Source organism: Thyridium curvatum, assembly GCF_004353045.1.
Source record: "Thyridium curvatum strain D216 chromosome Unknown NODE_1_length_1224711_cov_81.814160, whole genome shotgun sequence".
In the NCBI taxonomy this organism is placed as follows: Eukaryota; Fungi; Ascomycota; class Sordariomycetes; order Thyridiales; family Thyridiaceae; genus Thyridium; species Thyridium curvatum.
In genome coordinates, this window is record NW_022156756.1 from 495,364 (window position 1) to 509,660 (window position 14,297).

General features: G+C 50.8%; 7 protein-coding genes across 7 annotated transcripts; 4 read left to right on the top strand and 3 right to left on the bottom strand.

The window, feature by feature from the left end:
- Nucleotides 1-70: 70 nt before the first annotated feature.
- E0L32_000139 (uncharacterized protein) lies at nt 71-1,162 on the top strand (the record flags this gene model as incomplete). Its single annotated transcript, XM_031135455.1, has 1 exon — nt 71-1,162. The coding sequence occupies one exon, from the start codon at nt 71-73 to the stop codon at nt 1,160-1,162; it is 1,092 nt and encodes a 363-aa protein (XP_030997516.1).
- Nucleotides 1,163-3,524: 2,362 nt separating this feature from the next.
- E0L32_000140 (uncharacterized protein) lies at nt 3,525-4,538 on the top strand (the record flags this gene model as incomplete). The annotated part of the gene is made up of 2 exons (XM_031135467.1): nt 3,525-4,022; nt 4,086-4,538. 2 exons carry the CDS (start codon nt 3,525-3,527, stop codon nt 4,536-4,538), a joined length of 951 nt encoding a protein of 316 aa, XP_030997517.1.
- Nucleotides 4,539-4,938: 400 nt separating this feature from the next.
- E0L32_000141 (uncharacterized protein) lies at nt 4,939-6,566 on the bottom strand (the record flags this gene model as incomplete). Its single annotated transcript, XM_031135478.1, has 11 exons — nt 4,939-5,092; nt 5,150-5,333; nt 5,388-5,488; nt 5,547-5,653; nt 5,715-5,842; nt 5,895-5,904; nt 5,956-6,046; nt 6,151-6,195; nt 6,256-6,314; nt 6,370-6,413; nt 6,470-6,566. 11 exons carry the CDS (start codon nt 6,564-6,566, stop codon nt 4,939-4,941), a joined length of 1,020 nt encoding a protein of 339 aa, XP_030997518.1.
- A 1,107-nt stretch (nt 6,567-7,673) lies between these two features.
- Nucleotides 7,674-8,776, bottom strand: E0L32_000142 (uncharacterized protein; the record flags this gene model as incomplete). Its single annotated transcript, XM_031135489.1, has 8 exons — nt 7,674-7,718; nt 7,776-7,820; nt 7,878-7,904; nt 7,965-8,051; nt 8,107-8,204; nt 8,261-8,302; nt 8,359-8,461; nt 8,519-8,776. 8 exons carry the CDS (start codon nt 8,774-8,776, stop codon nt 7,674-7,676), a joined length of 705 nt encoding a protein of 234 aa, XP_030997519.1.
- An 862-nt stretch (nt 8,777-9,638) lies between these two features.
- Nucleotides 9,639-10,724, bottom strand: E0L32_000143 (uncharacterized protein; the record flags this gene model as incomplete). Its single annotated transcript, XM_031135500.1, has 5 exons — nt 9,639-10,039; nt 10,102-10,170; nt 10,239-10,284; nt 10,367-10,460; nt 10,525-10,724. 5 exons carry the CDS (start codon nt 10,722-10,724, stop codon nt 9,639-9,641), a joined length of 810 nt encoding a protein of 269 aa, XP_030997520.1.
- Nucleotides 10,725-11,456: 732 nt separating this feature from the next.
- Nucleotides 11,457-12,368, top strand: E0L32_000144 (uncharacterized protein; the record flags this gene model as incomplete). Its single annotated transcript, XM_031135511.1, has 1 exon — nt 11,457-12,368. The coding sequence occupies one exon, from the start codon at nt 11,457-11,459 to the stop codon at nt 12,366-12,368; it is 912 nt and encodes a 303-aa protein (XP_030997521.1).
- Nucleotides 12,369-12,934: 566 nt separating this feature from the next.
- Nucleotides 12,935-14,224, top strand: E0L32_000145 (uncharacterized protein; the record flags this gene model as incomplete). The annotated part of the gene is made up of 1 exon (XM_031135522.1): nt 12,935-14,224. The coding sequence occupies one exon, from the start codon at nt 12,935-12,937 to the stop codon at nt 14,222-14,224; it is 1,290 nt and encodes a 429-aa protein (XP_030997522.1).
- Between the last annotated feature and the right edge of the window lie 73 nt (nt 14,225-14,297).

Genomic DNA, 14,297 nt, shown 5'->3' on the forward strand with positions numbered 1-14,297 from the left:
GCTGCTGTCGATTCCAAAACTGAAAATCTCATTGTACTGTCTCGAAATTTGCTACTTTCCCTGGATAAATATGAGAAACGGGCCAGCACCTGCCTCGAAGGCTTCGTTGAAGTTCCGCATGAAGACGAAAGTGCCACTTAATGGCCAAGCAAGAGCAGAGCATGGGCAGAGATCAGAGTCCCAACGCTTACTACAGACCAAAGTGGAAGGAAATCAATTTGATGTCAACAGTCAGGAGTTCAAAAGTTCAGTGAGCCGAGCTACACTTCTGGCAAGCAAGAATGGTCTCATCAACTACGACGAGCTCCCTCTCCCATGGCGGATCAACATTTACATCCGCACCGGCTACCGTTTCACACATTCCATCTTCTCGACGGCGCTGTCGCCACTATGTCTCTCCAACGAACTTGTCAACATCTGGACACATCTCATCCCAGTGTTTCTAATCTTACGATATCCACTCCATCTGAATCCTCCTTTCGAGACGTTCCGAGATGGAGGACTTGGTCGTCAGACTGATGCTTTCGTCGCCATAACATACTGCGCTACGGCTGCGCTGTCTCTGGTTTGCAGTACGGCCTGGCACACTTTCAGGTGCAGCTCTCGCCTGCGTGTGATGGCGGCGTTTGTCTGCGTGGATATCATGTCAGTGTCTCTGATTCTGACCGCTTTCAACATATTGGTCATCCATACCTTGTTCTATGCTAGGTCAAGGCTACGAGAGATCTACATCTTCTCGAGCTTATTGTGGTGTCTCGCTGGGGTCGTTCTACCCTGGACAAATCTCTTCCGCCCCGTCGAGATAGCACCGCTTGTGGTCCACGCAGCTAAGAACTGGCCCCTGAGCCGTGGCTGGAACCGAGTGATTTTCTTCTGTGGTCTCGGTGGGCAGGGCCAAGTCATCCCAGCGCTCCATTCGGCATATGTCAACGGGTGGGCGTACACAAGTGCGATCTACGTCCATGCCATTCCGGTAGTACTTCCCATCTTTCTTGGGTCCCTACTATACGGCAGCAAATTTCCGGAGAGAGTGTGGCCGGGACGATTTGACTACATTGGATGTAGTCACAATATGTGGCATGTTGCCACAGCTATATCTGCTCTGGCGGGGTGTTGGGGCATGCTGGGCATGTTTGAGGTCGCCTGGGGACGATCTGCTTGAGAACGTGCCGAGGCTATTACGATAATGCTGAGGGAACATGTATGCATCATAAATGAACTGCGAAATGTGGTAGTACCCAACTTACTGAGTAGATGGATGTTGTTATCTGCGGAAGTATATCTTATATACCTATATCACTTTACGTTCTCTGATCTAGACCCTTCACTGATCTAGACCCTTCAACTGTGACCTCAGATACTCAACCCAGTCAACCATATGATCCACATCAAGACCATAACTATAACGCCATCTATTGTCCCCCCTGCCCAGTTGTCGTGCTTATTCACCTCTGTCCCTCGAGAAAGTACTTTGCGTTCCTCGTCGTGTATTCGCCTCTTCAAATCCGGATTGGAAGTAACAATGAGAACATCCAATTCCAGATCAAGCTTGAAAGAGCGCTCTCCGTAATTGGATGACCCAATGACTGTTGCAGTGATATCCCTATTTGATGACTGAATGTTCTTTGGTGATACCCAGTTTAGTCCCCGTATCCACCATCCCTTTGCGTGGAAAGTCCACCCTCCCGTCTGATGCGCGACACCTCTCCGCCAATGCAACAATTTTGTGCCCCTAGAACAATCGAGAGACTGCCCGGGAACCAGGTCTGGTTGTATGACGTTGAGTAACTGTTGGGCTTCACGCTCAAAAGCAGCTGGTATGTAACCAGCTAAGCCTCTCGCTCCGTAGAAGCTCATCGCCTCTCGTGATGCCACAATGACTTTTCCAGAAGTCCAAGTTTCATCGTCATTCCACGGAGACGTGCATCCCATAGAAGAAGTGCGGATCAAATACCGGGTTAGACTCTTTGGAAGCCTGAGGTATGGGGTCGAGAGGGTCCATGATCGACTCTCAGGTAGAAGTGTTAGCAGGCGGAAAATTGCCCACTCCAGTGTCGACCTGTCTGGGGATCTTTGATCTGTGGCACTGTCCAAGGTGTCGAACAACTGAGTCAGCTGAGCAAGAGGATAGACAGCTGTATCATATACTTCTGGAGCGGCACGTCCATCTTTCTGCGGCTCTTTCCATATCAAGGGAACCAGGTGGTCGACTGTTGCTTTATGAATTTCGGACAACCTGCTCTCCTCAAGAGGCTTCGGAAGAATATTTGACTTTGGCCAGCACAGTGTGTAGCTCCGCCACTGCTCAGGAGGTGAAGGTTGGAGTTTTGGAGGAAGAAGTAGATAGGATAGTTCGCCAAGGATGTGAACTAGTGTGCAGCAGAATCTCGTGAGTTCGGCCGAGTTGAAGGCATAGTAACGATCTTGTCGACTAGTGAAGTACTCTGGTGCTAAATTCGCCCTGCGCCAAGTCAGAATTCCGGTTGAGGATATTATTCCCATCTGGCTGCCATACCCTGTCAGAATGACTTCGTCATCGAATGCACATATTTTGATGTGCTGAAGGCCGAAGCCTTCATTTAGACGCCGCGGCACGGCTCGCTTCCATAGGCCCCTCAGGTTTGGTGTATGATATAAGCGCACTTGAACCCTTTGAACACCAAACTCGCGGACTAGTGTTGCCAACCCCGATGCTGATGTTTCAGCATCATGGCCCAACCCCGGGTCTGGTCGTGTTCCTCGCAAGCTGTCTAGGAGCAAAAGCACTTCAAGATTCTTTTGTACAGTCAGTGCAAGACGTATATTTCTCTGAAGATCTCATAATGTTAGATCCTGGCAACGAGGTACAGAGTCGTCCGGAGGAGACATACGATAAGCTCGGTATCTGTCGCAATGTACAAACTTGCGAGGACAATTCGTCTTTTCGCTTGAAGTATCTTGGACAACAAGAAGTCATGGAAAGAACTGGGTGTGTTCAAAATAGTGATATCAGAACTCGGTATGTCGAATCTCGGGAGGTGGTCGTCGAATTCTTTGAAGACACCATCTACAGCCATTATCACTGATCACTGACGATATCTTTGAACTTTGTCCTGTATGCGGAACAAGTCGTGCATTCGAGCACACACATCCACGTACATAAACCTCATGCAGCTATGTAAACCCCCGTTTTGTGCATACACGGCACGTCCCTGATTCAGCCACCGCCTAGTGCTGACAGCAAAATGTGCCCAGATCTAGTCAGTAATCCCACAGCTCGGGAGATGACAAATGATATCAGTTGGATCCTTGATGGGTACTGCATAGGCTATTGCCTGGTCGCTTCGCTCCGATAACTCCTACGCAATCGGATTGAACCCCAGCTCGGGCGAAGCAAATTCGCGATAAAAACGCCGTTGGCAATCCGCGCAACCTTTTGGACACTTGAAATTAAGGGACCTTCGATCTGGCGCACCAAGTACGCTCATACGCGTGAACAGCGTACTCTTCTACCTGGACCTACGTCCCGTTCGTTAGGAATTACAATGGCTGGCCTGGTGCACAACTTGAACTTGGAGCTCTCGCCATTGGGTTCATCCCATGCTGTCCAGGCCTTTTCGTCCGCTCTCAGGCTCAAAACGCTCCCCATCCACATCGACTGGGTGATTCTCTCCTTGGCATGCTTCACAGCCCTTTACTCCTTTCTCGCTGAGCCAATCACAAAGCTCTTCATCCGCAAACAATGGGCTGCCTTTACCGACAAGCAGCGGGCGGACTGGAAACTGCGAGTGGTGTCTCTGGCCCAAAGCCTGCTATTAGGACCTGCCTCTCTATATGTCATATGGCTACAGAAAACCCAATGGCAGGATCGTTCTCTCATTCAGCGTGTATTTGAATACTATGAGCCTGAAACGCACATCACAAATGTCGCTATTGGCTACTTCCTGTGGCATTTCGCGATGATGATCAAAGAATTCGATAGGCATGGTATGCAGATGATTGCGCATGCCGTCATTGGTGTCGTGTTTCTGGGAGGCGTCTACGTGAGTTCCTGTCTCACACACCGCACTGGACTTCGGTTGCGTATCACTCACACTTGGACATAGTATCCATTCACGTCCAGCATGACAGCCTGGTTTCTTGTCTACGAAGTAACCAACATTCCGCATAACATCTACAAGTTCCTCATTCCGCTTGGCAAGGGAGTGAGTCCTTTCTCCATCGCCAATGCTGTCGTCTGGATTGTGTCGTTCCTGTTCATACGCATCATATGGGGCACATACGCAACATATATGTACTTGTCAGATCTTTTTGCTCTCTACAACTCCTCTATGACAGTCCAAGAGCTGGGACGGGATGAGTGGGAAATGGTGCAGCACTTACAGAAGAAGGGCCTGGAGCCTAGTGCGGTTCGACTCCTGGTGCTCGTCTGGTGCACTACTTGTGGGATCATTCTCGCTGGGCTGAATTATCTCTGGTTTGTCCTGATTGTGAAGACCTTCATCAAAAAGGTGTCATCACGGAAAGTTTCCCCAGGAGAAGGACAAAAGACCCAGTAAGATCACATTTCTACCGGCAACTTGAGATTCAACGTTGATTGCGGGGGTAAGGGCAAGCCTCGCGATACTGCCCCTCTGCTGCTGCTGGATGGGTGGTGTTCTACACGAAATAGCGATCATCGAAGATTCAACCTAGGCGCTAGGTAATGTCAAGATGTAACTTCTAACACTAGCCGGCATCCGTCCTAATCACGAAAGTTTCTAAGAACTGGAGTTTGACACGGAGGTGCCAACTTAATACAATTACAAGTCTTGGTATAAGAGCTTATCTTGACATGGAAACTCTTGATGGACAGTAAAACCAGAGTCAGAATCTCGACTGAGCTACCCAGATATTTGTAAGCTCTTCATGTACTGTTTGATTTTGTGTCACACTTCCAGACTTCTAAGCCCGTCTGGGCTAAGAAGCCTTTCTAGCGAGGCAAGCTTTAACAAGCGAGCTGTCTGTCCAAGAGTTGCCGTTTCTGCTCGGGACTTCACTAAGCTCATAGGTCCTCGGATCAAAAGCCCCTGCTGACCATCCGATATAACCAAGGTAGACGTCGGAGTTTTGGCTATGGGACGAGATGAGTATAGATTCCCCAGTTTGTGAGATGCACAGGGCGACTTACTTGAGGAATTGAATCTGTTGACACAAGTACTTCTGGCATGAAGCTGTATTTCCTCCACCTGTTTCACTGTTGATGGCCTGGCGTTTGTTGGCTCGCAGCCAGTCGGCAAGAGGGGAGAATGCAGAGCTGATGTTATCCGTCACGCACTCCGTGTGAGTTCCAGAGTTGTCCGAGTCCAAATACTCTAGCACAGAGGGTCAGTCTATTGTAAATTGCAAGGAAAGTTTCAGGGACCTACTATGAACATCAAAGATGAGACCATCAGTGCTGCCATCGGGGTTCTTAACCTTCAGGAGCGCAGGCCCGGACTTGGTGGGGAACTGTTGCGCTGAGGTCCAACTAGGCAGCGGTGTTAGATATCGGATTGGCTTAGATGTAGTTCCTTGCAACAGCTTACTCGTTTCCAGGGATCAGAATCATCTGAGACTTGGCAACACCGCGGATTGCTGTGACCACGGCCTGGACAGTGTCTGCCCACTTGTTGATATCAGGAACATCATGGGGCTGTGTCAAAATTAGGATTCTGCGCAGCTCGGATAGAGTCCACCACACACATGCAACTTACTTCATTCATGATACCGAACACAATCTTCTGTTGGCTGGCATATTTTGAGGCCAGCTGGGTCCACAGGCTCACGAACTGCTCGTTGGATGGCCCGCCCTGGCCAATGATCTGATTGTCCCATCGGGCATCTGCATGATGTTCAGTTCCTAGTACGCAAAGCTCGTATGTAAATAAGCTCACAATTATGGATCTGCAATGAGTTAGTTCGAGCGTCGCTTGATTAAAGAGCGTTGACACTTACGTCAATGACACAGTAAGCACCTGTGGCAAGACATGCCTGGACCAACTGGTCATACTTGCCCGTGTTGGTCTGGTCCAAGGTGCCGCCAAGCCTGCGATTAACAAGCCACTGCCAACCAACTGGAAGTCGGAACCTACAAGCTTTCGTCAACATTCTGCGATCCACACGAGGACACTTCAAACGTGCGAGACTTACATATTCATGCCATCATCCCTCGCGAAATGTTGCATCTGGCCGGCACTATTCCTCATGCCGTCAACTAAAAGCCCTCACAGATACGATTCAGATTCGGATATTTACCCATCAGGCCCCCCTAGAGACTGTAAGGGTGGGTAAGCGGCGGTGATGTTGCAGTTGCCCTAGGCGAACGTCAGCTAGGATTCTAGATCGCAGACTCGAGTCCACCTGACTTACGTTGGTAGCACATCCAAAGTCGAAGCCGGCAATGTTCACTCCAGCTAATCAAACATAAGCACGGACGAGTGCGACACCGAGGCGTACTGGCATCACTTACCATATTTCACCTGTCCATTGCCTTGCCGGCTGTCAAGGCGCGGCAGGGCGGTGACGGCACCCGCAAGGGCCATGCCTGTGATGAGAGACCAATACATGATGGGTGAAAGGCCTTGGTAACTATGACGGTAGTGATGCCAAGTGAAGCAAGGAAAGCTTGTGTGGTGCCGACCTGGTTCTCAGGCAAGCCAAGAAAAAGGACCAAGACAGTCCTTTAAATAATAGCAAGAAAGTAACTGCATCGTTTCCTGGCATAAAATACCACATGGCGTTGCAAGTGAAGCGCAGGATAGGATATGCATGAAGACAGGGATGGCATATTACCCCTGCCGAGGACCTGGATGGTGGTGTGTGATGGGTTGAAAGACTGTCTCAGTGTGCCTCCGTGACTTCATCGACCCCCTTCCGAATAGAGGCATGCGGGACGACACTTTCTGGGTTCTCTTTATTTGATGCCCCAAGAAGTCCTGATCTCGGGCAAAGCGTCATATTTCTCAATGCAAGAGGAGGAATCATATTTCTCCGTCCGGAATAAGGTTGCAGAGCCTTATATGCGGCAACTTATGTATAGGCACAACTATATGCACTTGAGGGCGGAACTAAGAGATGATCCTTGGAAATCTAGATCACACTTCAAGGCCACATTCCTTTCAGCGCTGAGCTTGCGAACCAGGGGATTAACTTCCAGTTCCTGTCTCAGATATATGAAAGTGGCGCCGATCGCCGTGCACCACTTGGGGTGTTACCCAGGAAAGGCCTACCATTGCCGTTACTTCGGCAGCTTAAGAGGCAGTGGCCCAAAGGGGGTAGGTCTTCCGTGAAGAATTGAGTAAGGCCAACGATTTTCCGCACTCAATCAAATTACCCACTGCCGGTGAATTGGACGGGCACGGACTGGTGGGTGGGCACCAGAAAGCTGCTGTGTGCTGTTATTCGCCGCGGTCGTCAGGCACGGAACCGCTTGGACCCTGTCAATGCCACCGTCCGCGTATCGCGAGCTGCTGGGTCAAGTACCGCCCGACCTGCTGAGACACAGACTGGGAAAAGGGATTTGTAGCTTGGGAAAGAACTGGCGCTGACATAATGCTTTAATGATGTCACGGATTTCTTTAGAGGTTCAACATAATTGAAGTATGCTAACTTATTCTCTTAGGAGTTTATTCATAGACAATTACTACACCAGACTATATTCATCGTACTCTATTCTAGTCAAGCCAGTCCCGAGGTTCAGCAGGTGAACTAGTTTGATCCTGATTAGTAACAATTCTGGATAGAAACTGGGAAGTCAACACTTCGGAAGAACTTACGACTTTGGGGCCAGGAACGGTGTAGGAGTTGAAGTTGTTGTAGATCTAGTGTTGTAAAAGTCAGCCAAGTTCCCTTTGGATATCTCTCTTTGATAAACCTACATTGGCAGTGTAGCCTGGGTCGGTCGCCTAGAATGGTGTTAACAAGTTATCTGAAGGGTGCTCGAGGAAGCAACACGACATAATTACCTTGAAAGCACCTGGAATCATAGCGGTAGGCGAAGGGCTTGCGTTCCCACCCCCGCTAACCTTGACTTGCGCACAGCTGACATAGAACTAAAGAATCTTGTGAACAACAGCCTCAAAATATCAACGATCGTTTGCCACATACCTGCGGGACGCCTCCAGGGTTGTGGATGGCGAGGGACTGAATACGCAGCAGGTATTCGCCATCAGGGATGCATTTGGGAATGTTGTACTGGTATGTTGCTGGCAATATGGTCAGTATACTGTTCCCTCATGGCGGTTGTGTGCCGAATGCTCACATCGCAAGGGCCACGAGGCCTGGCCGCCGGCAAAGGTTGGACCTGTAGCAAGGTTAGATCTGGATCATCTTCCGGGTGAGCTGGTGACAAGTACGAACCCCAGTCGTAGATCTTGAACCATGGCCCATCGCCAGCGTAGTCTGACGCTGCTCCTGGAGCTTTGGACATGTATAGAGAAATCGGGCCTTGGTGATACACAGCCTAGATCAAAATATCGAAGTCAGTGTCAGCTACGAGATTTTGATCAGCTTGACGTACGGTGTCGCTAGTGAATGTGAAGGCCTCGCCCGCCTTCACGTCGACCGTCGTGGTATTGGACCCGGTGTTACCGCCGACATTACATCTGAGGTCATTTGACGAAAGGGAAGTGACGGGACTGTTGTAGTTGGTATTGTATCGGATATGCTCATACTGCTTGAATTTTTGCGATCCGAGAGAGAGTTGCAGGAAGATGTAGTGCCCTGAAACCTGGCTGAGAGCAGCGGAGAGCGCTGCGAGGGAGAGAAGGCACTTCATGCTGATAGCTCCTTTTTAGCGTTTGGATGATTTAGTTTACAAAAAGCAACCAAGGTGTTGAATTCTTGGCAAGGTTCACTGGAGATTGAACGTGATACCTGTCTGGCTGGCGTTCAGCGTCGTCTTTAAACTTTCTTGAAGACCTTCGCGAATCTTTGCATCATCACTTCATGGAAGACTGCCGTATTTATCCGGCAGCAGAGCACTTTTCTTGCGACGTGACAGGTTGAGGACAAACCCAGTATATACAGGGTAGTATCTTCGGCGTGCGCACACTGATGCCGAACCACGGCGATGATTTGATTGGAGGAATTGTCTAGGTGGCTTGTGAAAACGGATCACACGGCCTGGTTTTGGATATTAAACATTAGATTAACCTGGGGAATGGGCTTGCGGCCGATTTCATGCGGACCGGTCGGTAACCCGGTTTGCCGTCCCGCAAAGGTAGTAGTTCATTTACAGCTAATAAACGCCGGCAAGCACAAGGAATGCGCAGACACAGCGGCAGAAGAGGCACCGTAGACAGGAGGACACGGCAGAGCAACGCTGACATATACCGGGTACTTAGTCATCCAACTTCGATAGCATGGGCACATCCGGAAATTACTTTAAAGCCATGTTTTAGAGGGTTCAAGCACGCATAATACCTTCTCTGACGGCTTTTTCGATTGGTCATGGAGCAGTGACCGCTACCGACCCGCGTGAGCTCATTGCAAATGGAAGCTGTCCTATACAGACTTCACTGGCGCTGATGTCTATTGTGGTTCATGCTTGCCAGGCAACTCACAATGCGAAGATCCAGCTTTCTCTTGCAGCCCTTAATACGCCGAGTGCAGATGTGAAAGTTTCGTTGCCCCTGTCTCTATGGCAGCACGTAGCCCCCATCGATCAAAACGTCTGTTCCCGTCATGTAGGTTGATGCATCACTGGCCAGATATAAGAACAGCCCCTTTATCTCCTTCACGTTGCCCTGTCTCCCAAGCGGGGTCATGCGGTAAGCTTCCTGGAGGTTGCTTGGACTGGCGCCCATCTTGGTGTCGAAGAACCCCGGCGAAACAATGTTCACTCTGGCAAACTCGCGCCACTCGCGAGCGATAGACTTGCCGAAATGGGTTATGAAGGCCTTGGTGGCATTGTAAACTGGTTGGTCGGCTGGAACATTGACGATGTGCGCGCTGATGCTAGAGGTGATGATGAGGTTTCCGAAGCCTTGCCGCTTGAAAACCTCACCCACGTATTTGGCGCAGAAGAGGACGCCGTCAACTGAGATTTACTGTTAGTGAAAGCAGTTATTTCTGCAGATAGCCGGAACAGGTGAGACTGACCATTGACAGACATCTGTTTTCGGTACTCTTCAATTGTCTGCTCGAGAATGGGCTTGGAAATGGCCATGCCTAGAGGTTATTACACGCCGTCAGCCATCGATTTAACATGATGAAATGGCAGATGCTGGTTGACGTACCGGCGTTTGCCATGAAGACATCAATCTTTCCAAAATCTCCGACTACCTGCGAGATGGTATGTTGAACCTGCTTTGCATCCGAGACTGGACAACGATTGGAGGTTAACGGACTTCGACCCCGTAAGAACCATTAGGTGTCGCCCACCGTCGACCTGATAGGCCTGTGTCTTGATTCCATGAGACCCAGCAAGACTCTTCGCCTTTTCTATGGCCGCATCATTGCTGAATACGATGGTTTTAGCTTTCGAGTCTACATAGTTGTTCTTTGTACGAGTTATACACTTACGTGTTGTACCATAGCGCGACATGGGCGCCTGCTTCAGCCATGGCCTCTGCGACGGCATACCCAATTCCATCCGCTGCGCCATTGACTACCACGACTTTGTCTGTGAGGCGAAGCTGTTCTAGCACATTGTTGGGGATATCCGGTGTCGGCCGAGGATAGCCCTCTCGCACCGTGGCGCTATCGTCAATAGACATAGACATCTTGTGAAATGCAGCTGTTACTATACCTCGAAGAAAGAGTTAAGAGGTAGGTGTGCCGTTAGGTTCAAATTTGCGTTTAGAAATTCATGCATGATGATATCAACCAGTTAGGCCAACGCAACAGCGGGGTCTGCGACCTCGGACCACCTGGAGCAGCCTACCCCCCAGTTTCCCCTCTCGACGTAGAACATGTGGTGCATCACTAAAGAAGACCGGAGAGTCCTGAATTATGGATTCTCGGGTCATCCCTCAGAATAATGCGTAGTCTTCGTAGATAGAGCATAAAGTTGCTCAAGACTTGTAGACAACTTGTCTTTTGAGCTGTGACTGCAGCGGAGCAGTGTTAACAGGACTTGACCATTTTAATGCTTTCAAAGTATATGAGAGTTTAACAATTAGAGGCTACACTCCTTGATGCATGATATTATACTGGCCGAGGCCCGCATCAAAGCCTGTGCAGGGCGGCAACTTGGGTGACAGTGATCCGGTACGGAGATCATCCACCCATGGTGGAGCGAGAGCCCCTAAGCACTAGGTCCGGAGCGAAGGACGGAGCAATGCGCTACCGCCGAACCTCAGACTGCCTTGAATCATTACGGCTTGTGTTGAAAGCTCTTCCTTACAACACCCCAAGACCCCAACACCTCCTACCACGTTCAATAATTCACTATCTTCAAACACCTACAGAAGATAATCTGTCCAGCCCCAACTAACCATTTACCAACTTCCGCAATGTCCGCGCCAGAAGAACTAGCGAGCCGTGCTGAGCTCACGGCGCGCACTGTTCCCATGATGAAGTTGAGCGATGGCAGCGACTCGTCTATGACACCTGCACCCAAGGTGGCTCTCGGCTCAGACACAGAATTGGCTGCGCAAAAGCGCTTTGAAGTAGTGGGCAATGCGGTAATCACTGGCGGCGCCGGTACGCTCGGCCTTCAGGCGGGTCATGCACTGCTCGAACACGGTCTCGAAGGCATCATGATCCTGGACGTCAACCCTACTCAATCACAAGCTGAGATCGAGGCACTGAAAGCTAGATTTCCGTCGGCCAAAATCTCGGCCTTGGCCGTCGATGTGACTGACGAAATCGCCGTCAGCGCCGCAATGCAGGAGGCTGTCTCCTTCTTAGGATCGATAGACATACTCATCTGCTTCGTGGGCATCGTCGGCTGTGTAGAGACGCTCAAAATGCCTGTATCGCAATGGCGCAAGGTGATAGACGTCAATCTGACAGGGACGTTCATATGTGCACAGGCAGCCGCGCAGCACATGGTCAAGCGTGGCAAGGGAGGCTCTATCATCTTTATTGCGTCCATCTCGGCCCATCGTGTCAACTTTCCCCAGCCGCAGGTCGCGTACAATGTCAGCAAGGCGTCGCTCCTCATGCTAAAGAACTCCCTTGCCGCGGAGTGGGCTCAGTATGGGATTCGCACAAACAGCATCAGCCCAGGCTACATGGACACGATATTGAATGAAGGGGACGGGATCGCTGAGCATCGCAGGATCTGGGCTGAGCGCAATCCGAGTGGGAGGATGGGGAGTCCTTCGGAGCTGACTGGCGCGATTGTGCTCTTGGCAAGCCGAGCCAACACGTACATGAATGGCAGTGACATTGTCGTGGATGGAGGTGCCATAGTATTCTAGGTGCCATTACTAGGCACATACACTGTCGTGAACGAATCGATACCTGTATATGGTGTCAGCCTGAACCCGACAAGGTCGGCGCAATACTCGACGTCGATAGTATGGCAGCGGTGTAGCTCATAGCATGGGCGTCAGAAGATGACTCTGAGTCGGCACATGCAGTTCTCCCTTCACCCTGTTCTTAATAGACTCAATTTAATGATTTTCGGGACGATGGGACACTGCATCAGTGACCCATGATCATAAATGGATAGTTTGTTTGACTCTGCATGAGGAGATCGTCTTTCATTGGGACCACGGCATGCAACAAGCGTGCCGTCGTCCCAAGCTTCTGAGTAACTCGGCCTTACAGTTCGAGCTCCCACACATTACAGCTAGTCTAGTCCGCGCCACAGGACTGCTTCATGGCCGACGCTGGCCGACTGTTCGGCCCCGTTTCAGCGGGTAGTACTTTAAAAGCCCGCGTGACGCTATCGGCTGATTAATGTTGGACATTGTAAATTCAATATCAGTTCATTCCAATGCTCTCGAGCCAACGACACTGAACCCAAGATCAACTCGCAAATATGTCTCTATCTACTCGCGCCGAGAAGGTAGCAGCCGCCAGTGGAGATCTAGACCATTTGTGGGCGATCATCCAGAATATTTGGGAACCCGACGGGAACCCGACGGGCACAGTAAGCCTGGGCCTCGCCGAGAACTCGCTGATGCACGATGAGTTCTCAAAGCACCTGCACAAAAGCCTCAACATCTCGAACCATTATGCATTCACCTATGGTGACGGGCCCACGGGCACTCGCCGGGTCAAGGCTGCCATGGCCCGGCTCCTGACCAAACATCTCAAAACCGCCAAGCCCATCGAGCCGGCGCACATTGCCGTCACGAACGGGTGCTCCAGTGCCATAGAACACTGCCAGTGGGCATTGGCGAACCCCGGCGAAGGTTTCCTCCTGGGCCGTCCTTACTATGGCACCTTCGTCCCGGATCTGACCCTCCGCTTCGGCGCCAAGCTGCTCACTGTGGCGTTTGACAACGTGGATCCGGTAGGCGAGGACTGCGTGCGCAAATACGAGGACGTCATCCTCGAGGCGCAAAGGAACGGACAGGGCGTGGCCGGCCTTGTGATCAGCAACCCGCACAACCCCCTCGGTCGCTGCTACTCCCGCAATGTCATGACCGCGCTCATGAGGCTCTGCGAGAAGTATCAGCTCCACTTCATCAGCGACGAGATCTACGGGCTATCAGTCTTTGAGAACGCAATCGACAAGAGTCCCGCCCCTGTGCCTTTCTGCTCGGCGTTGGCCATTGACCCAGCGGGAATCATCGACCCCGGTCGTGTGCACGTCCTATGGGGCATGTCCAAGGACTTTGGAGCCAATGGTTTGCGGATGGGTGCTATCATCTCTCAGGGCAATCCCGCCTTCATATCCACCATGGGCTCTGTCGGATTATACTCGTCGACTTCTTCGCTTTCGGATCACGTCACTGCTAATCTGCTCGAGGACGAGCCCTGGGTGGAGAACTACATCAAGGAGAATCAGACCAAGCTCGGCCAACAGTACGAGAAGATTGTGGCGTGGGCTCAGAAGAACGATATCGAGTACGCTCCCGGCGTCAATGCTGCCTTCTTTCTGTGGGTGAATCTGGGCAAGGCGTATCTAAAGCATAAGCCCTCAGCGGCAGCCGAAGATCTGGACAAGGTTGTGACCGAAGCTCTGACCGCACAGAAGGTCTTCCTCGCTTCAGGCGTCGGATTTGGCTCCGAACAGCCTGGTTGGTTTAGAATAGTTTTTTCGCACAAGGACAGGTATCTATTCGAGGGACTAGACCGCATCGTTGCTGCACTGGAGACATAGACAGACTGCTGCTTCCACGAAATGGACGAAATTACCGGTCCGATATAGAGGATAGATCTGATGGAAATGGTTA